General features: G+C 41.3%; 1 protein-coding gene and 1 long non-coding RNA gene across 3 annotated transcripts; both read left to right on the forward strand.

Annotated features, from left to right (window-relative positions):
- The first annotated feature begins 435 nt into the window (after nt 1-435).
- tbc1d19 (TBC1 domain family, member 19) lies at nt 436-26,531 on the forward strand. 2 transcript variants are annotated; one of them, XM_005925836.3, is made up of 21 exons: nt 438-684; nt 820-892; nt 1,006-1,051; nt 5,011-5,086; nt 5,209-5,283; nt 5,643-5,706; nt 6,458-6,504; nt 6,587-6,697; nt 7,277-7,349; nt 7,995-8,033; nt 11,300-11,412; nt 14,345-14,419; nt 14,509-14,571; nt 16,395-16,479; nt 17,077-17,121; nt 18,829-18,861; nt 18,967-19,076; nt 19,172-19,263; nt 22,812-22,927; nt 23,039-23,109; nt 24,036-26,530. In XM_005925836.3, exons 1-21 carry the CDS (start codon nt 589-591, stop codon nt 24,108-24,110), a joined length of 1,578 nt encoding a protein of 525 aa, XP_005925898.1. In that variant the 5' UTR covers nt 438-588; the 3' UTR covers nt 24,111-26,530. The 2 variants fall into 2 exon arrangements, with proteins under 2 accessions (XP_042078180.1, XP_005925898.1); XM_042222246.1 differs by lacking the exon at nt 7,995-8,033 and having other exon boundaries at nt 436-684; nt 24,036-26,531.
- On the forward strand, nt 8,041-10,070 carry LOC121814772. The gene is made up of 2 exons (XR_006054561.1): nt 8,041-8,207; nt 8,258-10,070. It is a non-coding gene; the product is annotated as an uncharacterized LOC121814772 (long non-coding RNA).
- Nucleotides 26,532-26,583: the final 52 nt, after the last annotated feature.

Consider the following 26,583-nt stretch of genomic DNA (forward strand, 5'->3'; position numbering starts at 1 on the left):
ACCCTTCAGTGTGTGCAGCACAGTGTTGGAGATTTTCTATCACTCGGTTGTGATGAGCTGATTGAATAAAGTGATCAGGAAGGTTGGCTGTGATTGGCTGCAAACCAGATACTTTTGAAGCAGTAGTGGAGAGGAAGAGGAGGTGACTGGACAAACTGGACATGTTTATATCTACGTGGCAAAAAATATTCTGCCTCACTATTATTATTATTATTATTATTACTTAATCATTAGAGTTGGCGCTCTTCTAAGGTTTGTTTGTGTTTAGAAGCTCGATATCTGGATAATATCTTACATTTCTCTCTCTGTACTTAAATCTATATTTTTGATAGTACAATAAAAACATTAGTTTCGAGTTATCAAGCCAAAATATGGAGATATTAACTAGAAATTTTGACATTTGGATGGGAAAAAAGGAGGCCGGAACTAAAGTGTGTGGTTCTTGTTTCCCCTGCAGACACGCAGCCCGTCCTCAGTTGCTAAGTAACCTCTGCAGGGGGCGGCTGCTGGATGCTGACAGTTTAGCCGCAGTGAAGCGAGCCGCTCGGCTTCAGACGCATAACTGAACGGGCTTTGACCAGAAGGAGGATGGACGAGGGCATCGAGCTGTCTCTGACCATCGCTCAGATCATCCAGCGGCTCAGAGGAAGCCATTTACACTCTCAGATAGAGAGGCAAGCCAAAGTGAGTGAGCTAGCATGTGGCTAACGACACGGTGCTTCTGCTTCTAGCTCACCTTTAGCTAAAACCACAGCATCCAGGCCACATCATGTCTAAGAATGTGAAGCATTGATTTCCCCATGTCCCCATTGTTTTCAGGAGTGTTTACACCAGCCTGACGTAAAACTGGAGTCTCTAAAAGAGGACGTCCGCAGTTTTCTCAAAACATCAGGTAGCAAGCTGCAAGAAATCTCTTCTCACAAAGTCATAATTAAGCTGTTGTCTCTTGTCTGTTTAGTGATAATAATATTATAACATATAATAACAAATTCCAATGTTTTCCAGGCTGGGAAAGAAAGCTGCAGAATGCAGTGTACCGAGAGCTGCACATGTAAGTGACATTTGGTGTAAAGCTGTCCATGCATGACGAAGCACTGCACACACACACACACACACACACACACAGTGGGGTTGAATTTACTCAAGCATGACAGTCATTGTGTTTGGGCTTTCTCAGCCTCAAAATGATTCAAAGCTAGTTTTGTGCCATGCTTGCGTTTGGTATCACTCTATAAAAACTCATCATGGCTTCAAGCATCCATCCATGTCTAATATTCGCACTTAATTTGAAATTTTTTTTTTATCGAATTTGAGCTTTTTCCCGAGATGACTTTTACCAGGATGATAGTAAAATGGTCACCTACTCAACCAGTGAGCTAAACTGATGCCCATAATACCTTTTAAAATAGATATTTTGAAATGTGTTTAATTTGCTTGAGCATAAAACTGTTAAAAAAACAAATCAAATAGGCAAAACAGAGAAAAATGCATTAAAGTAAACAGTTTTTTCTTGTATATAATAAAAAAAACCCCCAGAACTATTTTATCGGGTTTTTTTTTCTAAATTGGGGATTTCAAACAAACAAACAAACAAACAAAATGCCTCCAGAAAACAGCAGATGTGTAAGTGTAAATATCAGATAGAGCGTCCTCCATGCGGGCCAGTCGTGCTTATGTGTGTAGTCACCTGTCAAAGGCTCGTTGTGAGCCAGGAAAAATCTCTGCATTCATAAATTAAGTAATGTTAGGCTGTCAAAATAAACATTTACATGTACTAATAGCCTCTGCGAGGATCTCTGTGCATTTCAGTTTAGATGGAAACTGAATGCTTACACATTAGGGATGGAAAATTTGTAAACCTCTGCTCATGATCAGCTTATTAGATATAGTGGAAATTTTAATTTGTTTTGTCTCCTAGCAAACTAAAGATGCACGGCTCGATCTGCTGAGTCACTGCTGTGTATTGCTGGCTAATATGAGCCTACTGATGGTTGCTGGTAGACTTCAAAGGGGTTATTGCTTTTTCTATGGAAGATTCATTTTCCTTGACAGAAAAGTAGGAATAAACAAAAATAAAGTTTCCCCAGATTCTATAGTTAAACTTTGGTATCTGCATATGACAGCAAATATGCGACATATGAAAGTCTGTCTTCATCATCATCATTATCAGGCACACAGAGGATGCTGTAAAGACACATGAAATTTCGAGTTATCTTTATCAAAATTTTGACTTAATTTTCTCAAGATTTTGAGTTAATAAGTAAAAATTTCGAGTTTGCGCTGCCAGTCAGTAATCTACGTGAATAACGTAATTTCTTTGTTACCCGGAAGCTGAAGCCCTCAGCTACAAATGCTGCAGCTAAGTCACCAGTATTACAGCCAGTCATGTATGCACAAATTGCTGATTATTTTCAGCGTGGCTTCACAAATGATGAAATCCTTGTGTTATTAACTACATCACATGGCGTTACTATCAGCAAACGTACTCTTGAAAGTGCCGATATGTTCGATCTGGTTTTGAGTGCGCATTCCTCTACGCTAGATCCTTCCAGGTAACAAGAAAATGATGTAGATTACTGATTGGCAGCGCTAACTCCAGATTTTGAGTTAATAAATCGCAATTTCGAGTTAATATGTCAAAATTTCGAGTTATGAATATTTTTTTTTGTTTTTTTTACTGGTGGAAACGGGCTTCCATAAATCCACACAGGGTCAAAGTATACCTGCAGGCTCAAATATATACAAATATATACATACACTCACTTAATCTTTTAAAAAGTGCTCTTAAAGGTTCTACAGTGTCTTTTAACTTGACAAACCCAAGGCCTATTAACGAATGATCACTGGTTGATCATTGTAGTCAACCAGTGATTGTGATCGACTACAACCGGTCACTTCTCTTTGTAGCACAAAAAGGATTTATTTGACACCATTCGATGGATTGAACAATACGCAGAACACTGGGAAAGTCCAAGGAACTCAGTGAAGATTTGAGGAGGAGAATTGTAGATTTAGACAAGCTGGGAAAGTCTCTTAGAGCTCACCTTCAAGTTCAACTGAAATTAGCAGCTACATGCGTGGACAGGCCACATACTTTCTGGAGAAAAGTTTTTGCCATCACAGAGTGGATGGAATAATGAGAAAGTAGGACTACCTCCAAATTCTCCGACTTCACCTGAAATCAACAACGTGGTTGAAACCTGGACACAACTGGGTCTTTCAACAGGGCAAGATCCTAAGAACACATGGTTTTGGAGCGGACAAAGCAAGCTAATGCTAAATAGCTGGAATGGCCTTCCCAAAAATCTGACCTCAACACTGCTGAAAATCTGTGGACTACGCTTAAAAGCCAAGAAACCAAGAAATTTAAATGAAATCTACCAGTTGTGCCAAGAAGAGCGATCAAATATCAGCCAGAATTATACCTGAAGCTTGTTGATGACTACAAAACGCATCTGGTCAAGGTGCAAATTGATGGCAACCTTCTTTTGTGAAGAGTAGCAAATGTTTTCGAGAATAGTCGGGTAAAGTCTTTGAAGTCTTTGAAACACATTAGGGGGATAGAGATGATCTACATAAGACTTAATGTAAACAGAGAGCTGATTATAGAAGGAGACAAGGTTGGATCAAATTAAGGTGAGGCTGACAGTCACAAAGGAAGGATGTCAGGCAGATGAAGACAAAACATCATCGGGGAGTCAGAGGGAAGACAAACTCAAGAAGTCAAGGCAGAGAAAGACGCACAAGGACAAACAATTACCAAAACACAACAGGAAGCAGTTACACGAAAGATGAGAGAAGTCGTGAAGAAAAAAGAGAATCCAAGAGACAGTGGGGAAATGATCAAAATCGAAACAAGTAGGAAACTCAATAAAGTCCAGCACCATGACAAAGGTTTGTGCAGAAAGTGGCTGCTTTTTTCTTTTCTTTTTTTAAAGAAAGTTTCCAAATAAGTTGGAAATAATGAAGACGTGTGAGTGAGTGGAGCCAGGTTTACTTGCAGAAGCAGAGGGAGAACGGGGTCAGGAGCGTGCAGTGACTCAGAGCGCGCACAACAACACGGGCACGGCTTCATGGAAGAGACTGGTTACGTAACCCAACATCAGACTGCGTTAATGTTATAGATTCATCTCATTCTACACCTTGTTTACACATAAATACAACACGCACAATATAATAACACAATATATAAAAGCTGGTACACTACTATCTATTTAAAGGTGATTAATGCAGGTTTTTTTTTAAAATTTGGTAGAAATGTTGCTCTCTCCCGCACAAGTTTGGCTCCTCTGCCTTTCCCTCTTAGTGTTATTGGTTTACCTTTAAAAAAATGTTTGGTTTTTAAACACTGAAATTGTAGCTAAAAAGCCATTGTTCCCTGGACGTTAAAGACTAACAATCCCTCCACTGTTATCCACATTTATGCACTCTTTTTATCTGAAATCTCCGTTTGGCTGGAGGCCTTTTTGTCTCTTCCGTAAAAAGCTCGGAAACGTGTGCTGCACTCACTTATCTCGAAGAGCACCGGACTGTCTCTCCTTAGGCTCAGTCTGAAACAAGGACTTAATACGTTGCTTTGAGAGGGTGACATATAACAGTGACTAATGGCTCCTTCTTCTGGCGCTATGTGCTCTTATAGGTGTTTAGATTGGGGTGAACGTTGTTTAACGCTCTGAGACCTTGAATCATTCGGCATGCCCTAAGCAGGCTTAGCTGGGGGGGGGGCGTGACAGTTGTGCATTTGGAGATGTCTTCTGACTCATCTGGTGTCCATTTGTAGGCTCTAATGGAGACTGACTGCCTGCTTTTTGTAAAGGGGAAAAAAAGTAAGATTTCCCTTTTGTTTGACAGTTTCCTCCTTTCAGCTGCGTTTCTTTTCAAAATAAGATGCTCTTTGTGCCACGACCGGCTTCATTTTCCCCAAAGCTGTAAGTGTTTTGTGAAAAAACACAGTGGTGTTATTTGTGTGTCAGTCGGCAACGTTGTCTTACTTGCATTTGCTTATTCCAGCCAGCTGCCCCCGAGGCATCCCCCGGCTCCCCCGGAGCATCTCAAAGAGCCGCTGGTCTACATGCGCAAGGCACAGGTCGGCCCGTCTGCTTTTATTTCCTCACTTTCTCTGCTTCTCCCTGACTCCTATCATTTTTGTCTGCCAAATTCACTTTTAAATCACTAAGGTGTGCGCATGTGTGTGTGTCTCTTACACAGGCCAGCTGGGAGAAGCGTGTCCTCAAAAGCCTGAACAGCATGAGCACAGAGCTTGGAGTGCCTCTGGCTCACATGGTAACTAAAACATTGACAATCACAGCCAAGTTTATAGATTTTAGTTTGTAGGGTTTTTTGTTTTTATTTTGCAACATCTTTTCTAGAGATGTTGCAAATAGCACAAATTAAAAACCCTGCATCATTTTAACCCTGAGCCAACTGAGCTATGAGCTGCGGCTAACCCCGAGCAGCTTTTTTAACTGACGATATCCAGACTGTGTTGTTTGGAGTCTGTTTATCAGTTTGACTGCTTGCTTCTGCACAGGCACGATTGTATTTATGACTTATTATTTCGAACGCAATACTGATGTGACATTTTTAAGACGGGATGTGCGGCATTTGTTTGTTGAAATCTTGTCTTTCCGCCTGCTCCACAGAGGCCCGCGGCGGAGCAGAAGGAGCTCACCAACAAATGGAACGAGATGGGCACAGATGAACCAGGTCTCAAGACACTACCCAGGAGATTTGGCCTCGAGCAATCTGCCTTTTATGATAGATTAGTGTTGATGCGTTCAGGCGCTGCTGTATTTATCGCCAGCTTAGCACATCTCAAAACCAGATCTGCTACTTCCGTGTTTGCTTCCTAAGCCGCGCTAATGCAGCCAAGGCTTTCTAAGGCACTCGCGCTCTGTAACATCTGCATAGCGCACAGTGTAGCTTTTTGCAGAGCACACGCTGGAATTGTGCTGCCAAGCCTCCCCATAGACGACTGAGCCTGTGCTATGAATTCATTTTTGTTGTTTAAAAAGAGTTTTTATTGTTGTCAGAAGATACGTACCACTTTGACTTCAGGCCACCGTGTTTACAAAGAACACCCTAATCTCATGTCCTAACAGTGCTATCAGTGCTCAGTGGTGTATAATAACATTTAGGATGTGCCGTCCTTCGGCTGTAAACATTTTGGATCGTGAATCTAGAAGCTGTCCAGACTCCTGGTAGGGAGATAACCAGCAGCACCCCTTCCTCTCGTCGAAAGCCTTAATGTGGCCTTGTTCTGAGGATGACACGGGACTGGAACTTACTGCCGTGCTATGAAGACGGTGGACAGAAGTTCCACTTAGAGCTGGCCTTTAATTTGCATAGATGTGTGTTTAAGTTGAAGTTGATAAATTAAGTTCGCAAAGAAATGGCTTTTTTGACTGCTGTTACATAACACATTGTAAAGATTGTTTACGTGTTTATATCGCTGCAGATTTGAGTCGCTTCAGGCCTGTCTATGCTCCGAAAGACTTTCTGGAAGTAAGCACATTCCTCGCCTTGTTTTTTTACTGCTATTATCAGGATTGAACTCCATTATGTTACATAAATGCTGTCTAAACAGGTCCTAATCGGTTTGCGGAACCCCAACCACGATAGCAGCGAGGACATCAGCGTCAGGAGTCACTGGGGACTCATCCAGGTTCCTCTCAATGTCAGGGACATCCCACACCTGGTAGGGATCTGTGTTCCTCCCCACTTCACTTCACATGTTTGTGGGTCATAGGGATTTGGAAAAACTTGTCCTTGTGAGTGGGATCAGACACCAGCAGCTTATTCAAAGGATAGCTAACATCACTCCAATTCCTAAGTCTCTGACTGCCAGTTTAAAGGCTTATTAGCTGTTTCTCAACCTGAATATCCCTGATATTCTACAGCAGTATCGCCCAGAGAGGCCTCGTAGCTCAGTGGTAGTGGTGCCCAGAGCAAACTCTGAACAAGGGGAAATAGCTTTTTGTCATTATGCAGCAGTGAAACTCCCTGGCTGCTGTTCAAGCTATTAAATCCTGACTAATAGCTGTGTTGTTTATCACTTATTTTTATAACTCGTCACTCATGCCTTATAAGCAAAATATGAAGAAGTCATGGGTGTCTTAATAATGTCTCTTAATATATTTCTTTTTCTTTAACGTTTTGTGTTTATTAATAAAAACGTCTTGCATTGTGTTGAGGTAGAAGTGTATTCTTTGAACTGAAAGAAGAATAGATTGTACATTTATTCATGCGTTTTGTGTCTGTTGTGTTAAACTCTCAGCGAGAGGCCTACTCAGAGCTGAACCTGACCAGTGGACAGATGGGGATTGATGACCACGCACTCATCCATCCAGGTATTACTCCTTTCTTGGAAGGAGAAGGATGAGAAGGCTGATAGCAGATACTTAGCTTGGTAGTTATCATGCCCTAAAAGACATGTTCAAACTGTAACGATAACATGCTGGTGGTTGTAGAGTTTTGTACGTTTATGGCATACATATGTGAGAGTGCCATCAATGTTTTCATGTAACCGTCAAGAAAAGAAGCTCCCTGTTACAGCGCTGTGTCAGCCGTTTGGCAGAATCAGAGGCTCATTAGTTTTAAAAACGTTCAGAGGACTTTTTGTCCTATAAAATACATAATTTGTAGGCAAGCTTAGATCATAATAATTTTAATTATCACTCAGCAGCGTTTTAATACCAGACCTAAACACATTTCTGGTTGTGATTAAGAAAGAATACTCTAGAATAAATGTGTTTACCCAATGAACAGAGCGCTTTAATGGTGTATATACCACAGGGACTTCATATCAGTCCTTGTTCCTTTCTTGTGCCACAAGGGCCGTCTGGGATTTCTCAAACAACATCTCGGTGAAGGCCACATATCGACATTGTTACACTTTGGTGTTCAGGCTTGAAATAGAATCCAGCATGTCTGTTTGTAAATCGAGCAGATAGCACCACTGATGGATCTGTGCTTTCTTTCTCGTTCCTGTACAGACTTGTTTGAAAACGAGTATGTGCAAATCGGAAAAAAAGGTCAGTGTTTGGTTCTTGTTTTTATTCCTATTTTTTTTTTTGTGGAAATGCATTGTTGGGCTCTATTTCCTTCATGAGATTCTGTTCATTGTACACTAAATTACCAAAAGTATTTACTCACCCATCCAAAATGACTGCATTCAGGTGTTCTAATGAACACTTCCATGACCACATGTGTATAAAATCAAGCACCTAGGCGCACTATACACCTCACCCAGGTTGAGGTGTATAGTGCGCTGAGGTCGCCCACTTTTGCAGAATCAATAGTGACGGACCAACAAACTTCATGCGGCCTTTGATTAGGTCAAGAACTGTGCGTAGAGAGCTTCGTGGAATGGGTTTCTATGGCTCAGCAGCTGCATCCAAGCCTGACGTCACTAAGTGCAATGCAAAGAGTCAGATGAAGTGGTGTAACGTCAATGTGGTGTGACTGAACCTTATTTGTCTGGCAATCGGATGGACGATTGGTGGAGGGGTCATTTTAGACGCTCACGCTCCCAACTTTGTGTGAACAGTCGGGGATGGTCCCTTCCTGTTCCAACATGACTGCACACCAGTGCACAAAGCAAGGTCCATAAAGACATGGATAAGTGAGTTTGGTGTGGAACAACTTGACCGGCCTGCACAAAGTCCTGACCTCAACCCAATAGAACACCTGTTTGGATGAATTAGAGTGAAGGCGTGTCTGACCTCCAAATGTGCTTCTGGAAGAATGGTGAAAAATTTCCATAAACACTCCTAAACCTTCGAAAGGTTTTCCCAGAAGAGTTGAAGCTGCAATGGGTGGACCGGCATCATATTAAACCACATCGACTAAGAATGGGATGACCCTCAAAGTTCATTTATGCGCGTGAAGGCAGACAAGCGAATACTTTTGGCAACGTAGAGTAAATCCACATCCTATTGGTCAAGAATGTACCAGTTTGTTTGTCTTTTGGGAAGGGAAGGAAGGAAATACATGTCCTTTCAATGAATATAACATGAAATTTCTCTTAAGAAAACAACAAAAAACAAGGATATTTGCTTTGAATGCCATTTTTGCCCATACATTCCTCTATGCTAAGTACAAATATGTAGCAGCTTAAGTGTCCTAACAGAGGCAACCAGGAATGTCATTACCTCGTCATTTTGTAAGACTTCTAAAGGATAACTCCAAATAAGACAGAAACTTGATGAGCAGACAGTCTTGTTTCTAATTTTTGTATTTAAGAGCCTTTTTATGGAGATCTTTTCAAAACTAATCTAATTATATCAACTGTGACCCATTTATGGAAGCCCCAAAATAGGCACAAGTGTTACAAGCAGAAAGTGCGATGCAGAAAGAGTACTGAGAAGTAGTGCTGTGAGATATTGTATGTTTTGGTACTGATCCAATACCAAGAGAAAATACAGGACTAGTACTGCCACTACTAATATTGATACTTTTAACCTACAACCTGCGTCTGTCTCTAAAGGAAACCATGTATCCATCCTATCTCAGTAGTACTGATCCAGTACCAATGCCAGCGTTGCATCAACAATATCGATAATTGGATCGATGCGCCCACCTCTAACGGGAAGTATTTGTGTGACTCAGTGAATGACTGCCGCCTCTGAGTGGAAGCACGAGCATTCAGATTGGTAACACTTTAACTGTTAGCTCGTTGCTCTGTAACAACACCACCTATATCACGGCCAAATCAGATATCAGCCAACAAGAGTCTTACAAACACAGGCAGTAGTTTATTTACACAACCACGACCCTCGATCTACCGTTCGCCTCTGTGCCTAAGCTGCGCCTCGTGGTCCAGACGAGTAAGTGCACTCGAATACGAAATGTAGGAAACGAGGAGCGTGTTCGTTTATGTTATGACTGGCCAGCACCTTAAGTCAAGAGCTGTGTGTTTTTGGCTCCTGTCACAACAGAGATTTAGGGCAGAATGGGGAAGTTCAAGAGTTTGTTTCCAGCATGCGCCTGAGTGATTTCTTGGAAAGCTACGCAGAATTTATGGGAATGTCTTTGTTAATATTTTTGATGTTTATACATTTTTTTGAGGAGAAAAACATCCTCCACACTCAGTCTTTTCATTTTTGTGCTACTTGTCGAGGATTCTTGCAGAATTCTCAATAAATGTTGAATATTTTGAATATCTTGTATACAGTCGTGAGCCACCCTTCATTTATTTGTTTTTGCTAGGACAATAGGAACGTCCTATGTCAGGTCTTTGCTTTATTCAAGATTTCTTTAAGGACATGACTTTCAGATATTTTTCATCTGCTTTAGTCGTTTTTTTCTCCTCCAGTTGTTCATATACATACATGTGTTCTTCCTCCAGTCTACTGTTTTACCTCTATATAGCCAATTGAAAAAGAAAGTAGACCCTCTTTTAATTCTAAGGTTTTAGGTATGAGGACTAGAACGTATCTTCTGGTCCTAAGGAGGACTTGAATGAATTTAAATACAGCACAACAGCACATATTACACTGTGTCATTATTTAACAGTAACTAAGTCATTTCCAAACAATCTGAAGTCCATCATTCAGCAGTGAGAAAGATTATTCACAAGTGGAAAACATTCGTGACAGCAGCAGAGCTTCCCAGGAGTGGACGCCCCAAGGCTGCAAATAACTGGAGAAATCCTCTTCTCTATAAAAAGAACATATCAGCACGGCTTAGGTTTGTAAAGGTGCATCTAAACAAACTTATGGAACAATGTGCTTTGGACAGACGAGACCAACTTGCAGATATTTAGACAGCATATCGGCACAAACGCCTCATAACATCTGTCAGCACGGTGGTGGAGTTGTGATGGTTTGGGCTTGGCCACAAATAACATTTGTGTATTTACATTGAACGTTAAGACGTACTCTTACAGCAATTACAAATACCGACACAAATCCAACTCCTGTGTAGAAGAAGAATACATCATTTGAAATTCTCGCTTCTGGAATATGACTAATTTTTTTATGTAATCCATTATTATTTCTTGAATTCATCTGTCATTTAGTCTGTCAAATGTCAGAAATTTGTCACAGTTAACCAGACAAAAACACTGACTTCTTAATAATCAAATGTTTTATCATCAGGGTTCAGAAGCAGATTTTTGTGATATTTTTTTTCACTTCATGAATTACTGAGAGAAGTTTAACATTTTGGGAACTTTTTTTTAAACCCTCTTTCTGAATGTTACGTGGGGAATAGCCAGGTGAAGGAAGCCTGGTCCTAAGGTGAATAACAGCTGTGCTATGCACCCATTCTCTGTTTTGTCTTCATGTCTCTTGTGTAGTGGTTATGGAGGAGGATAGCGCAGCAGCACAGCAGTACAGCAGGCAGGGCTGCCCCACCGGGCTCCGGGCAGACCTGTGGGCCCTCATCCTTAACGCCACGAACCAGCCACAGGTATAGTACACTGTGCACACACACATGGCCGAGTTGCACTCTGGTGGCCACCGTCAGCTGGCTGTGTTTGCTGTAGAGCAGCCGTGCACACACAGCTGCAGTGATTCCCAGAGGGCATGTTTACTACAAGGGGAAATTTTCAGCTGCATCCATATTCACGCTTAACGGTTTGGAGCTGAGGGGCCATTGGACCTCAGGTGTATTCGTTTCCCTGGAGAACGGCACCAGGATTAAACACTTTGCATCCTTGCATTTATACCGTGCACTAAAAACCAACACATGATGTATAACACCAACTGAACTGCAATTTCTACACTAGACAATCCGTGCATTCGCTGGTGTGCTGCTTATCGGCTCGCTGTGACTGTTTGTAGAAACGTTAACATAATCAGATGCTGGGGGGTGTAGCACAGTTAGCACAAACAGCGTGGCTCCCTGTGTGTGTGGCAGAGGTCTGTGTAAACGCTGCAATCCAGAGTCTCATGTTGGTGGCAAGTTGCAAAAACAATGCTTGTGATTAAGAGATTGATTCGTTAGAGAGAGCTATGTGGGCAAACCGGCTGAGGTCTGGAGAGCGTTAGCACGGCTTTGGATACCACAAGGGCAAACACATTAAACAGTCACAGTTGGTTAGTTACAGACAGGATAAATGTGGCTGGTGCAAAATTGTCTGCATTGTGTATATTATGAATTAGAATTATCTTTCAGTAGATCTAATATGAAGACTGTAATCTCTTCAGTCAAATGACTTGGGTGTTGCTTTGATAAATGTTAAATAGTCTCAATCTAATTTCGAAAACAAGTTTGGGACGCGGTGTAATTAAACTAAATAATGCAAAGTGCAAATCATTTAAATCTTATATGTAACTGAAGAAGAGTACACATTGGCATTGTAAACAGTTGTTAACAAGATCTGCGATGGTGTGGCGGCGCATTTAGCGCAAATGGCACACATGCACAACTGTGGAGGTGTCATTGATGCTGAAATATAGACATTTACAGGCCATTTTATTAGGCACACCAGTTCAACTTGTGTAAATCTCGAATATCTTTAATTTCTGCCAATCACACGGTAACAGCTCAACGCATTTAGGCAGCAGATGTGGTCGAGATGAACTGATGTCAGACCAAGCATCAGAATGAGGGAGAAGGCTGATTTAAGTCATTTTAAATGTTGCATGGTTGTTGGTGCCTGATGATGAGCTGGTCTGATTATTTCAGAAACTGATGATTTTCTAAGAGTTTCCCCACACAATCATCGCTAGGATGTGGAAGAATTTGTCTGAAAAAGAGGAAATATCAAGTGAGTGGCAGTTCTCTGCCTTTGGATGTCAGCGGAGAATGGACAGACTGCTTTGAGCTGACAGGAAGACAAAAGCAACTCTACAGTCACCAGATCTCAGTTTAATAGAGCACCTTTGGGATGTGCTGGTGAGCTGCGTGGTGCTGTCATGTTAATACGGACTAAAATCTCTGGGCAATGTTTCCAGCACCTTGTTCTTCCCCTGAAGGAAGTGTGCAATCAGTTTGTTTGTTTTGTCTGTTTGTTAGCGGTCTAGCATTCAAAGTTTTCAAGGTATAATTTTCAAATTTTGTGTGAGCGTAGATGCCAATAACAGCTCGACCCTAAAGGTCAGAGTAAAAACGTTGTATTACCCACAGTGTTTTTTGGATCATCGTCACAACAATATATTGGGCCTTGGCGGACATGAATACCTAGGTGGGCTAAACATTTGACCAAGGTCAAAGTTGATCTTGAGCGCTAACACTACTCAACACTACTGAGTAATATATCATATGATGGGGCACAGAGAGAGCTTATTTTTTCAATATGACGCTCTACAACAGGGCTGCCCAATCCCAGTCCTCGAGAGCTACTATCCTGCAGCTTTTAGATGCATCCCTACTCCAACACAGCTGAATCAAATGGTTTGATTACCTCTTCAGCATGCCATCATGTTTGGCAAAGGCCTGATAACAAGCCATTCATTTGATTCGGGTGTGTGGGAACAAGGATGCATCTAAAAGCTGCAGGACGGTAGCTCTCGAGGACCGGGATTGGGCACCCCTGCTCTACAAGGTGACGCCACAGCAGGCTGACATCATAAAACATCAAAGTTTAGTATTTATTTACAACAAAACAAACCGGTATACACAACACACTTTGATTCAGCAGCATAAATACAGACTCTATAAACAGCAGGACTTTGTAGTAAGAGCCAGGCTGCATCCCTACTTCTGAGTAGGGATCCTCAGCTTCCTGAGTGCTGGTCATAAACATGCACTCTTTTTGTGATCCTATTGTATCACACAGTTTGCCATTTTACACCTGATTTAACACAGTGGGATATTTCTTATTTTTTTATCTTTTATTTTTAAAGTTTTGTAGAGTGGTGTCCAATTCAGATCGATTTCACTATCCACGAATCTAACCTGTAAAGTGAACTGCTGTGACCCATGTTTCCACTCCATACCAGCAGGAGATATAAACTTGAAGTATTTTAGCAGAAGTTGTCGGAGCTATCTTTTGCTGACGCTGTCCATATTACCACAGTGCTTTCTGTGTCCTCGCTCAGCTGTCAGAATCACAGAAACGTCTGTTTTTGCTCTCACTTCACTGCCGATCATCGCGTAGGTGCTCTTTCTTTGGTTCATTTATGATAACCTGTCTCAAACCGGAGGCGCGCTTGATTTTAACCATGCGGTCGGAAACACGTCACCTCTGCGTGAAGCCTCGTTCAAACCTGCTGTAGTCACAGACAGAGAAGGTGCATAAATTTGACTTAGAGGGATCTGTTAAAGAGAGTGAGGTATATTTTAAATAATAAATGGGGGGGAATATTCCTCTTACGTTTGCGATGCGATTTATGGATTCTGGATGTGAAACCGCCTGAAAGTTGACATTAAACCTGTTGGCTCTCTGCTGTTTCAGGATGTGATGCATTATGAACAGTTAAAGGCAGGAGTCATACAGCACAACCTGCTGGTGGACAACCTTATCTATAAGGTAAGTTACATTGTCACTGTGCTCATCAATAATCTGTAACGTTACGTCATTCTGAGATCATTGTAATTTCAAAACGTCCTCTCCGACAGGATGTGAAGCTCACCGCCAGTAATGACGACTACTACTTTGTGTTTGAAGATTTCCTCTATCAGGTAGGCGCTCTTCTCAGTTTACTTACCACACCAGGAGTTGTGTTTCAAAAAATGTTGTGACCTGAGCTCAAATATTAAAGTGCTTGCTTGGAACTTGTTACTGTTTAGCATTTCAGCATAGTTAAAACTTTGTATCTGTTGACATGTTTCTAACTTCTATCAACAGAGTTAAAGGCTTGAAACCTGCCCGTGGCCTCCCTTATCAATTTGTTACACTTATTCTGTTGTACAGTTCAGTTGTTTACACTGTTGCAGATTAAACAAAGTCACTGTTGTGTCTTCCATATTCCTGTGAGATAAGAGCTTCTACGTCACCCAGAAACCGATTGCCCCAAACATTAAAAGTCGTTTTAGCTAATTGTCACTTAATAGCAACGCTCATCTTTATCTGCCTTACTTGTTCAGCCCAGATGCGGATATGACCTTGTATTAATAGCTTCACTGGCACTCACTGCTCGGTTTCCCTTTAGTGCTCAGCTGATAAACACTTGCATGTACTGGGCAACCGGTTTATTCAGCGACTGTTTGCCCATCATGCTCCCTAATGCTAAACCGACGAACACATAGGTACATGAACAAAGCTACAGTATTCCTGTCAATGTTGACTAATGTTAAACTCACTAGGCACTGAAATGATCCACGTGTTGTTGCTCTTGAGCAGCTACGTAAGCAGAAGTTTAGAGTTTTCCAGAAATGTTATGCCATATTATAAAAAAGCCACACAATGAAACACTGTCAGTCTTGGATTAGTCTGCCCAGAGACTGGAACTGAACATTATTGAAGCAGTGTGGCATCATCTCGACAGAGAACAGAACGAAAGGCAGAAACTTCCAAAGAAGAGCTTTGAATGTCCTTCAAGATGTCTCGAGAACTATTCCTGTAGTCTACTTTGTCACAGTCTGGCAGTGGCAGACTGTATGGATTGACGAAAAGGCTCGCAGACTCCAAGGAACAGGGAACAAAACTTGAATGTTAAGAAAAAGCGAGCCGTTTAATGAGGCAGGTAACAAAGGTACAAACAAAGGGCAAACTGAAGCAAAACTAACATTAACCTAAACTGGGTGAACTAAAAATAAGCATGAAAAAACCCTCAACATGAAACTTGGCCTGGATGCAACAATACCTGAGGGTATGAAAGTTGATTATATAGAAGTCTCAAAAACTCACAAAACTCATATCATCTAATGTGATAGACTTGGCATTAGAGGGTTAAAGATGGCTAAAATGCATTTGAATTAGACCTGAGAAGTAGTCCCACAGTGACATCCCATCAAATAATCTCAAAGGTCAAGCAAACCACGATTTGCTGCAGTCCTCATCCGCCTTCAGTCTTAAGTTAACTGTACGAATTTCTGGTTTCATCTTTTCTCTAGAGATTATTTTTCCGCGCTGATGTAATTCAGCTTAAGTGGCTAGAGGAAATGAAATTTGTTCGCAGAAATATACAGAAGTTGGACTGTAATGGAAAGATCTCTAACTCATACGGTCCTTTTGTGAAACAAGCAGCCACTTAAGGCTCGGTAACTGCCTGCTTCAGTACATCCTGAAACCCTGACCCCAGATGTTCTGCTTTAATAGATTTCTTACCCAAGAGGAATCAGGGCCACTCAAGGCCATCACCAGCACAGAGCAGATAAGAGTATTAACTGCTGTCTGTTTTATCCCCGGTTGTCAGGCGGGGATACTGTTACATATTAGGAACATATCCTATATACATCCCTCATGAAATTTAAGCATTGCAAACCTTAAATCCACTATCTGATACCATCATTTTTAATCAGTTCATGAAAATGTGTCTGACTCCGTGTGTTTGTCCTCCCAGGTGTTGTTGTGTTTCTCCCGTGACACGGCCGTCCTGGAGCACTTCAAATACAACAGTGCCACACCTCCCAAGTCATACATCCAAGGTGAGATTATTAGCTAAGGACAAATATACACAGTTACGCATCTCTTCATGGCACGAGGCCAGAGGAATGCCCCTTCACACGTATAGCATGGGTTCTCATACACCGATGACTTTGCATGTTAGCTGTGTTTATTTCTTTGAACCTGACCTAAGACGAGTGTGGGATGCAGAGGGGTGAGCATGTCTGTATGGTCAGGAGTCTGTATTTTCCAGGTCATTTGAATAAATGCCTTTATTGGAAAAACAAATAAAAACACTGTTAAATGTATTTTCACTAAAATCCTGGTGATTTTATTTTCAAGAAAGTCAAAATCTCTTTGGTAGCTGCTACAATTTTTTATTTCCATGATTGTATTGTATTGTATTGTATCTTTATTTGTTTCAGACATATAAAACAAAAATCAATATATACACACTACATATATTTTCATTTACAGATACGAATATATATGTAGATATACACACACACACACGTATGTGTTCAGATAAACAAAAAATATATAATGAAATAAAACAAAATCGTCTGATGATAAGCCTTGCATGTGGTTAAAATGACTAAAAGATTTGAAGCTAATGTCATTGCTTTTCTGTCTCGCAGGGAAAGTGGGAGATGAGGAGTGTGCTGTTGTTTATCCTCCCAACGGTGAGCTTTAATATTATTTCACATGTTCTGGTAGTGTTATCTCTCTGTTCAGCAATATTTTATGTAACGGGCCAAATATCTATTGAGGGAGTGATTAACTAGAAGAACAAAAAAGTAATAACTGAAGACGGGAATTCAACATATACCTGTAGTAAAGATAACAGCAAGAATTACAAGTGAAAATATGATATAATGTTACAAAATGTACATGTAATAATATGCTAAACAACCCAGCCATGCCTAAATGTATTTTATTACACTTCTTCCTTTAAGTCACTACCTCACTGCAGACTCTGCTCATCTACATGTTAAATTAGAGAAAAGTAAGATGGCTTTGCTAATGAGATTAACTTTCCTATAGCTACCACTCTGCAACTGGTTGCAGAATACACAGTTTCACATAACAACCAGTGGTTGTCATGGGTCATGACCGGTCTCTAGGCCTGCATTCAGCCAATGAAATTGTTTTCGCTGCCAGCAGCCACTCACAAATAGCTATTGAATACACACATTTTTCCCTAGTGTCCAGTAGTTGCCACATGGTTGCCAACTGGTCTCTTGGCCTCCCTGTGATTGAGACCTAAGCCGATTATGTTAAGCACTGCAACTTCTGCTATTTCCAGCGTATTCCTCCATGATATTTTGTACAAACTGAGTACAGCGGTCCCTCGTTTATCGTGGGAGTTATGTTCCAAAAATAACCCGCGATAGGTGAAATCTGCGAAGTAGCCAACTTTATTTTTTACAATTATTATAGATGTTTTAAGGCTGTAAAACCCCTCACTACACACTTTATACACTTTTCCTCAAACAGGCATGAACATGTTCACACTTTTCTCACTTGTTTAAACACTCAAAGTTCAAACCTTCTTAGAAAAATATGTCTTACAAAGAATGAAACCAAACACACCTGCGGTTGCCTTTGATGGTGCAAAATGTTTCGTCGACATGTGTTGTGTTTGTTGGGGAGAAAACTTACAAACATACAGTGCAGCACTTCAGAGTCACACTGCTAGAGATCGAAGATTTATTTAAATTTGACAAGCTGAACGCATTCTGTACTGGACAGGAGACACAGCATGAGATTGAGTCACAATGGTCTACAGCCAATCAGGACGCAGAACACAATGCGCTGTACTACAAAAAAAAAGCATCAAAACAAATCTGCGAGACCGCGAATGGTGAACCGCGTTATAGAGAGAGACCACTGTAGTGTGTTTAGGAGTTTACCAGTGATGTGTTCATCAGTTTTTGTGTTTTTTTTTACTGTTTGTGTTATTAGGAACTGAAGTGAAATACAAAGTACTTTTGGATGTTTAAACTTCTTTATGTACTTTGTCAGTGTTCTACATTCTGGCAACGGTGTGTACTCTTATTTAGTATGGCAGCTAGGCTCACATTGCCCTGATCTCTAACCTATAAATCCATGAAAATAAAGACGATTGGCGCCATTTGTTTATCAAACCATCTCTATATAGTTTAATATTATCATCACCAAATGCTTTTCTTCACGTTAGATTGAAAATCTTATATCTTATATCATCACAGGCGGAATGGGGACAGAAGCACAGCATTTACACAATTATTCACACATTCAGACAAAAAAAGTTTACCTGGAGTCTAAAGTCAATATGGCTTGTCACGCTGAAAACCTAACTGATGTTTATGTGTAAGAAATTTACTGACTTGCATATCTTTTTTGAACAGGTGTGATTCCTTTTCATGGCTTTTCAATGTATGGTGAGTATGTTTGTGATTATGAGCGGCACTCTTGCTGATTTTTCCAGAAGTGAGACAGTATAAGCAGGATGTGACAGGGAGTGTGTATTTGAATTTCTCCCACAGTTGCGCCTTTGTGTTTCTTGTACAATGAGCCTTCCAAACTGTACAACGTATTCAGGGAAATGTACATCCGATACTTCTTCAGACTGCACTCCATTTCCTCCCACCCCTCGGTAAGATTTTGTGTTTGCTAAAAGTCAACATCCAAACGTTCTCTTCTTCTGTCTTCATGCGTGTACTTGATGTGGTTTCTCGTGTGCTCCTGCAGGGTATACTGTCTTTGTGCCTGCAGTTCGAGCGGCTGCTTCAGACCCACCTGCCGCAGCTCTTCTACCACCTGCGACAGATTGGGGTGCAGCCGTGAGTAGCACACTCCACACTGTGGTCCAGTGTATCTCACCAGGAACATGCGGCTAGCAGTGCTATTGAATAATTAGCTTAGAATAACTTCCTGTCCAATCAATCCCCGCTGTATCCAGTCCAAAACCAGTTTAAAAGTGTGCTTGGGATCATTGTCCCATTGGTTAGTTTTAACGATCTAGTGGTTGCCTGTCCTCTTCTTTCATTATGCCATCCACTTTGTGCAATATACCAGTACCGCTAGCAGCAGAACAGCGCCGAAGCATTGTGTTACCACCACCATGCTTGACAGTTGCTGCAGTCTTCTCATCTTTACTCTTTCAAACATACTTCTTGTCAAACATACATCTTGTTGTGGCTAATTGTTTGTGTAGCTCAGGGGGTAGAGCTGATCATCTGCTAGTTGGAATGTCGGTGGTTTGATCCCTGGCTGCTAGTGTCTGCATGCCAAATATCCTTGGGCAATATCCACAAATCATCCATCGGAGTGTGAATGTTAGAAGCACTTATGTAGAAAAAGCTTTGAAAAAAGTGCTTGTGTGAATGGGTGAATAAGGCAAGTTTTTTAAAGTGCTTTGAGAAAGAGTAGAAAAGCGCTATATAAGAAGCAGTCCGTTTATTAAATAGCTCAATCTTTGTCTTTTCTGAGCATAACATTTTCCTCCAGAAGGCAACTGACTTGTCCAGCTGCAAATTTCAATCAAGTTTGAAGCTTCTTTTTTATGGCGTTATTTTTGTGCCACTATTCTGAGCGCACGTAAAAAACAATTGAGCGCACGTAAAAACATAATTTGCAGGGGCAAGTGTTGCATTTTGAGGAGAAATTTATTTTGAGCAAAGAAAAGCTACATTTGAGTGAACAGAATTCATTGCTGCTTGCAAAAAATGTGTTTCAGTGTTTGCTATTATCCACACACACACACACAACTGCAGCCCCTCTCGCTCAGTTTTTGCATTTGCGCTTGCTCGCAATGTGTTGCTCGCGCTCTCAGCATTTCTGCCCGTGCGCGTTCAACTCTTTCTGTACACCGTTATATTTGTGCCACAAAACCAGCCAATCACAGACTTGGATGCAAAAAAATCAGATTGCCTGTTTTGGTCTCCAATCAGCTCGAAATTACAAAATGCAATATCCCAGAATGCATTTCGTCCAAAAAAAACTCAAACGAAGGCAGTGGCGGAGGAACACAGAGTGGCAGAGTTTGAAATATTACTCTGTCTGGGTCACAAAATAAACTTTTAAGATATTTTCATGCGAGAATGGTGCTGTGTAAACTTCAAATATCTGCTCGTTTATCAAGACATCACATATTTGCAGTATTTGCCATACTTTTTTGGTGGGTACCCTCTGAGTCCTCGAGGAGATAAAACTGGTCACACTGTGGACAGGAATGCTGGTGTGCCAGCATTTTCCAGTTCATGGCAGGCTTGACCTTTGGTGGTTCCTGGGTTGTTCCTGAACATCCTGACCAATTTCTTCATCTGAGGATTACACTTTTGGTCTTCTTCCAGACCCACATCAGAAAAACTTGTACTTGAACTCAGAAAAACCTGTTTGAACTGATGATCTTGGAATCCGCAGTTGTTTAGAAATCCAACAGACTTTTGCAAATTGTTTAAATCTACCATTGTCTTTCTTGGATCTCCATAGAGTTATTGTACTTACCCAATGTTCTGAGTATTGGTCAATTCAATGAGTGCTGTCCAATAAATCCTTTTGATATTGCAAAGAGAAACTACCAGTTGTAGTCAGTCAAGATTACTCATGAGAAGTTAACAGACCTTGTCAAGTTAAGATACTCTTGAACCTTAAGCACCACTTATGAAAAGTTAAGTGAGTGTATGAAGTATATATTTAAGCCAATATCTGTACTATTGACCCTGTGAGAATTAGAGTGCATCCAGTTCTTGTTTTTTTAAGTCGTTAAAGATGTATATTGTACAATCACCTTGGAAAAGGATAAATGCAAAGAAATCCTTAAAATCCCCAAATTAACATGACATTCACGCTCACAATCATTGTATTTAAACTTCATGCATTCAGTCATGGTTGCTTTATGAAGTATGACAACTGGCATTAAAAGATGGAGCATCACATTTAATTTTCCCCACTTAGCCTGAAAAGCTCGAGGTATTGTTGTCACCATGCCGGCTGGTTGGGTCGGCACTGGGCGATGTGAACATGATAGCATAAGACTGAAACAACATAGGATTTTCAAATGAAGTGGATCTACTAAAAATCTCAGGTAAGTTCAAATGTCTATGACATTGATCTTGAGATCAAGGTCAGAGGTCAAGTTGAATGAAAATCTTGCATTGGTTAAGGTATGCAGCTAAAATACTAGTAATGGGTCTTTTCATTTTATGACCACCCAGCAAAAATGGCTTCAAAAAAGGGTTTCATTTACAACCAACCCAGCACTTTAGGATGGAAAAAAGGAGTCTGAGATTTGGCTGTGCTGGCCCACAGAATATCTAATCCGTGCAATTTAAACACAGGATCTAAAAAGCTTTTTAAGGTTTATTATGACAATGTTGGTTTAGTAGATTTAACAAATGGAGGGTGAATGGGTGGATGGATGATTTTCTCTATACATTCAGATAAGGACAAACAGTTGCAATTAAGGACGAAACCAAATCACAGTGCTACTGAAACGTTAACACATGGCTCTGGTGTAACACAACCATACATGTGAGTGATGAAATATCTATTTAGACCTCATGGTAATTACATATAAGGTTAAACAGTCTTCTTAATGTAAAGTGTCTTTGTTCTCAGCCTGGTGGTGAGGAGGTAAAAGCCTACTAGGCCAAAGGGGTGGAGTCATAAAGACTCCTGGGTATTTCCAACAGATTGACAGGATATGATGTATACTGGTGTGGGGAAGTTGGAAAGGGGTTTTAACAGTATATGTAATAACTATTCTGATTAGTCACTCCAGGTACTTGGGTTTCAGTGTTATTTCCATGGCAATATAACATAAAAAAAATATAATTCTTACCATTACAAAAAGTGACAGTGTTTTTAGTGGTTTTTATTTATTATGATTTTAGTATTTATTATTCCTGGTTCTTACGTAGACATTTTCCTTTGAATTGATATAGTAAATAAAGTCACTAAGGCTCATATGCACCTCATTAACCTCTACAGAGACCTGGTAATTGTCTTCTAGAGCTTGTACTTCCATGAGATTTGTGCCATTTACAGATTGTACTGCCAGGAGGCTGAGTGGTAGCTCTGGCGGCCACCGGTTTTTTGGTTGTTTTTTTTTTTTGGTCTAGTATTCTTGTCTGTTCCTGTTTAGGCCATCAACATTCGATGTTTGCCTATTCGTATGGTATAAAGACTTATAGTTATCAGCTGCTCCCATCTAGTGTTGAATTACTGGAACTACAGTCTTAGTACTGATTCAGGGATCCTTTAAAAATCACTTACGATTAGTATGGTACAAGATGCTGGTATTTTACCCCGAGTTGCTTGCTAATATGACACATTTGCACAACTGTAGCCTTAAAATCAGTTTACAAACAGATGTTTTTGTCTCTAGGTTGCGTCTAGCCTTTAAGTGGATGGTACGGGCCTTTTCTGGCTACCTTTCCACCGATCAGCTGCTTCTTCTTTGGGATCGAATCCTTGGATATGATTCACTGGAGGTAGTTGCAGGTAAACAACAGTAACATGCTTGTCTCGTCTTTTTTTTTTTTTTAATTGTAATGCCCTCCATGCTTGAGTCTGATTAGCTCTTCCTATCCAACTCCCATCCTTCTATTCCAGTTCTAGCAGCTGCTGTGTTTGCCTTCCGAGCCGAGAACCTGATGGAAGTGACGTCGCTGGCTTCAGCCGAGGTACATGTGTCTGTTATATTTGACTTGTACTTTTGTGTGTGCATTTGAAACTTTTGACTTCAGTCCCTCTCCCTGTCCTCCTCACATACTCCTGGAAGGCTGTAAATAGCCTCTGATGATCATTCAGTACCAGTAACCCAGTCATCTGAATGCAGATGTCTGTAAAAACCCCGACACTTAAGAACCCTCTTACCCCGCCCTGTGCACAGCACACCAACTTCTTCATCCAAATCCCAGCAGCACTTAAAAGGAGATTTTGTCATTAATTTCAATTATTGCTGGAGGTCTTGTAACAAAAGATCAGCTGCAGAATCATCATCACAGCTTCGAATTAGTCAAATAAACAGCTAAAAGACGAAGAAGTGCAGCCTGCGATGACTCCTGCACTGTCGCTCGTGTTACACTAAATGCAGGTCTTTAGCATGTTTGTACTGTACGCGCCGTCCGCTCCCGAAACCAGGAGCAGACCATACAGTGACTCCCCTCCCTCCCTCCACCCTCCCTCCAAGGGGTGAGGCTGGGGTTAAACTATAATATGATGCATGAGACCGGCACTATTTGCTTGCTCATTTACCACCTGCCCCAGTAGAGACAAAATATCATAACACACTGCTCCTTATATTATATATTTAGAACCTTGGGGCCTGCATTGAAATGGTAAACCTTCTCTCTAAACATGATATGCTCCCTAAATTTAATCTCTCACTGACTCTCAAAAGGACAGGGTGGGGAACGGTGTACTCTTAAGCAAGGATTGTCGGTTCCCAAGGATCCTGCGTCATCATTATTATGCGTGTCGGACCTGTGTGGTTGCATTTTTTTGTCTGTTGAGAAGTGGGGCGGGGGAGAGGGTGTGCTTCACACAGGTGAGATGGGGAATGAGGTCAGAATTCTTATTTGTGTTTTCTTTGACAAACTCACTGCAGGCTGTCCTCGCTGACCTTTCAACTCTGAAGGTCATGCCGCTCATCCAGGTCTTTCTGTTTGCCACGGCCATGTGAGGAACGCTGACACGGCAGCACGGGCCGTGTTACACGCATACCATCGCCGGGAGGGATAAAGTGCCACTTAGCTACTACGCCACACCCGCACCGACATGATTAACGGTCCGATAAACAGACGGTTCAATTCCACACCGCATCTCGCACCGCATCCCAAGGAGAAAGTCGAAGCCACCTTTAGCACATAAACTGTAAATATCGTGTTATGAGATGCTGTACAGTATATAAGCATAGACTACAAACTAGTAAAAGGCTAAGCTGGCCTCCTTAAGCCATATGCTCTGCAGGGAAGAAGACACGCACACACTCGCAGGCAGCAGCGGTTGGATCAGCTCATTAGTAGACGTGTTGCACGAAGCAGCGATTGTATTGCGAGAGAGAATAACAGTAACGTCTCCAAGCTTGGCTAATGAAACGTTAATTAGCGCATGCAATTTATTCCGCTCTGTGGCTCCTGCTTGTTACGACGCTATTAAATAATGCCGATGCAGATGAACGAGGAGACCGGGACGCCCCCAGTCTGCACCAGCATGTTGAAAGAAAGCTACAAACTGAATTACGCTGTTGCTCATATATACAGTAATTAGAAGCTGCTGCGTACGTACATGGTTTATTGTATAAGGAAGGAAATGCAAATCACTGCACCCTTAAGAGACGTTTAGCGCCTTCAGTGCCAGTATTTAATTTACACCATTGTCTGTGCTTTATTATTGTATTTAAATTTTAAATAATGTATTTAATTCCTGAATGTATTCAATTATTTATGCAGTTTTTTTTTTAATTCAGTCAAATCCATTTTTGTCTGTACTTGGGTCAAAGTATTCTCTGCCAGTCAGTGTCAAGATCGTGTTTTTGGTGGTTTTTCTGCACCAGTTTTCAAATAAAATCTAATTTTGGTGAGTTTCTTCCTCTGTGATCCTGTAAAGTCGTGAATTATGTCGACCTCTGTGGGGTTCCTGCTTCTTTGGGACCAGTTATTTGGACATGCCGTACTGTAATCTGGACTCTCACCATAAGTCATTTGCAGAGAGGGCAGAATGGGAAAGTGACCAGGAAGCAGCACCGAGGGACCCGGTTGCTCTCCCTCCTCCTACATGCGGCATCTGCTCCATTTCTCCTTGGTCGCTGGCTACTCTCCTCCCCTCTCCCTCCCTCCGCAGGCTCGTATCGAATTATGCTGTTCTTCTCTTTCGTCTGCTGCTCTCCGCTGCATCTGCCACCTGTTTACTAGGACTCCCACGGCTCACTCTTTTATCAGCCGTTACACCTCCTTTGGCCTCCTGCAAGTCTGTTACTCTTGACGAGCATCACCTGCTGCTGTAGCTCGCTCACGCAGCAGTTCCTCCTGGTGGCTGAAGTGTTTCATTGCAGGGCGGCGTGCCTTGTGTCCGTCAACACCGAGGCTGGCCGCCGCTGAAAGATTTCTTGTTGAGAGCCGTATCAAGTACAGTGGGCTTAATAAGTGTTTGGACAGCAGCATGAATTGGCTCTGTGCTCTTGTTACTGCTGATATGAAATGACTAAACATTTATGGGGTTAGAGTTTTAGGCCATGGCCGCTAAAACAGCCTGCCTTACATTCCACTGTGCTAGACCGCTTGGATTACAATTCCATACAATAAAAATCTTATTTATAAGCCTGATGGAAGGTAAAATGCATGTCACAGTTTTCTGACAACAAAAAGAGGAATGAGCGTAAAATCAACCAGCAATGAAAGCGTATGATATGCAGAAGCATGTCATTCTGAGTAAATGTGGAAATAGTATACTGGGAAAAATAACATGGAATAATAAAGGTCTAATCTTTTGTTACAATCCATCTTTTGCGACAGATAAAGTTTTTTATGAGTGCTCGCTTTCACCAGCCAGGTTTTTGGGTGAAAATACTCGTGAATAAGACGGGGTTTTGTTCTCAGCATATCTATACCCATACATCTCCAAAAACGATTTAAACTCCCCAGGAGTGGCCGGCCAGCCAGAACACAGAACGGCATCTAAAGAACTGCAGGCCTCGCTTGCCTCAGTTAAGTTCAGAGTTCATGATTCATCAATAAGAAAGAGACTGGGCAAAAATGGCATCTATGGGAGAGAATCAAGGGGGAAACCATTGCTGACCACAAAGGCTCATCTCACATTTACCAAAAAACATCTTGATGATCTCAGAGACTTTTGGGGAAATATTCTGTGGACTGATGAGACAAAAGTTAAATTTTTAGAAAGTCTGGGTCCTGTTACATCTAGCACAGAACTAGCGCAGCATTTCATTAAAAGAACATAACACCCTAACAGTTAAACATGGTGGTAATGTGATGGTCTAGACCTGCTTTGTTGCTTCATGTCAGCTTGTAGTTCTTACTGCCAAGTTTAAGGGTAATTACTTTTTCACACAAAGCTGGGTAGGTTTGGATAATTTTCCTTTAATAAATAGGATCATCATCAGGTATTTTTCTTTGTATGATATTAAAATATGTTTG

The sequence above is a fragment of the Haplochromis burtoni genome, unplaced genomic scaffold (assembly GCF_018398535.1).
Source record: "Haplochromis burtoni strain Fernald_Lab_line unplaced genomic scaffold, NCSU_Asbu1 Contig_82, whole genome shotgun sequence".
NCBI classification, from domain to species: domain Eukaryota; kingdom Metazoa; phylum Chordata; class Actinopteri; order Cichliformes; family Cichlidae; genus Haplochromis; species Haplochromis burtoni.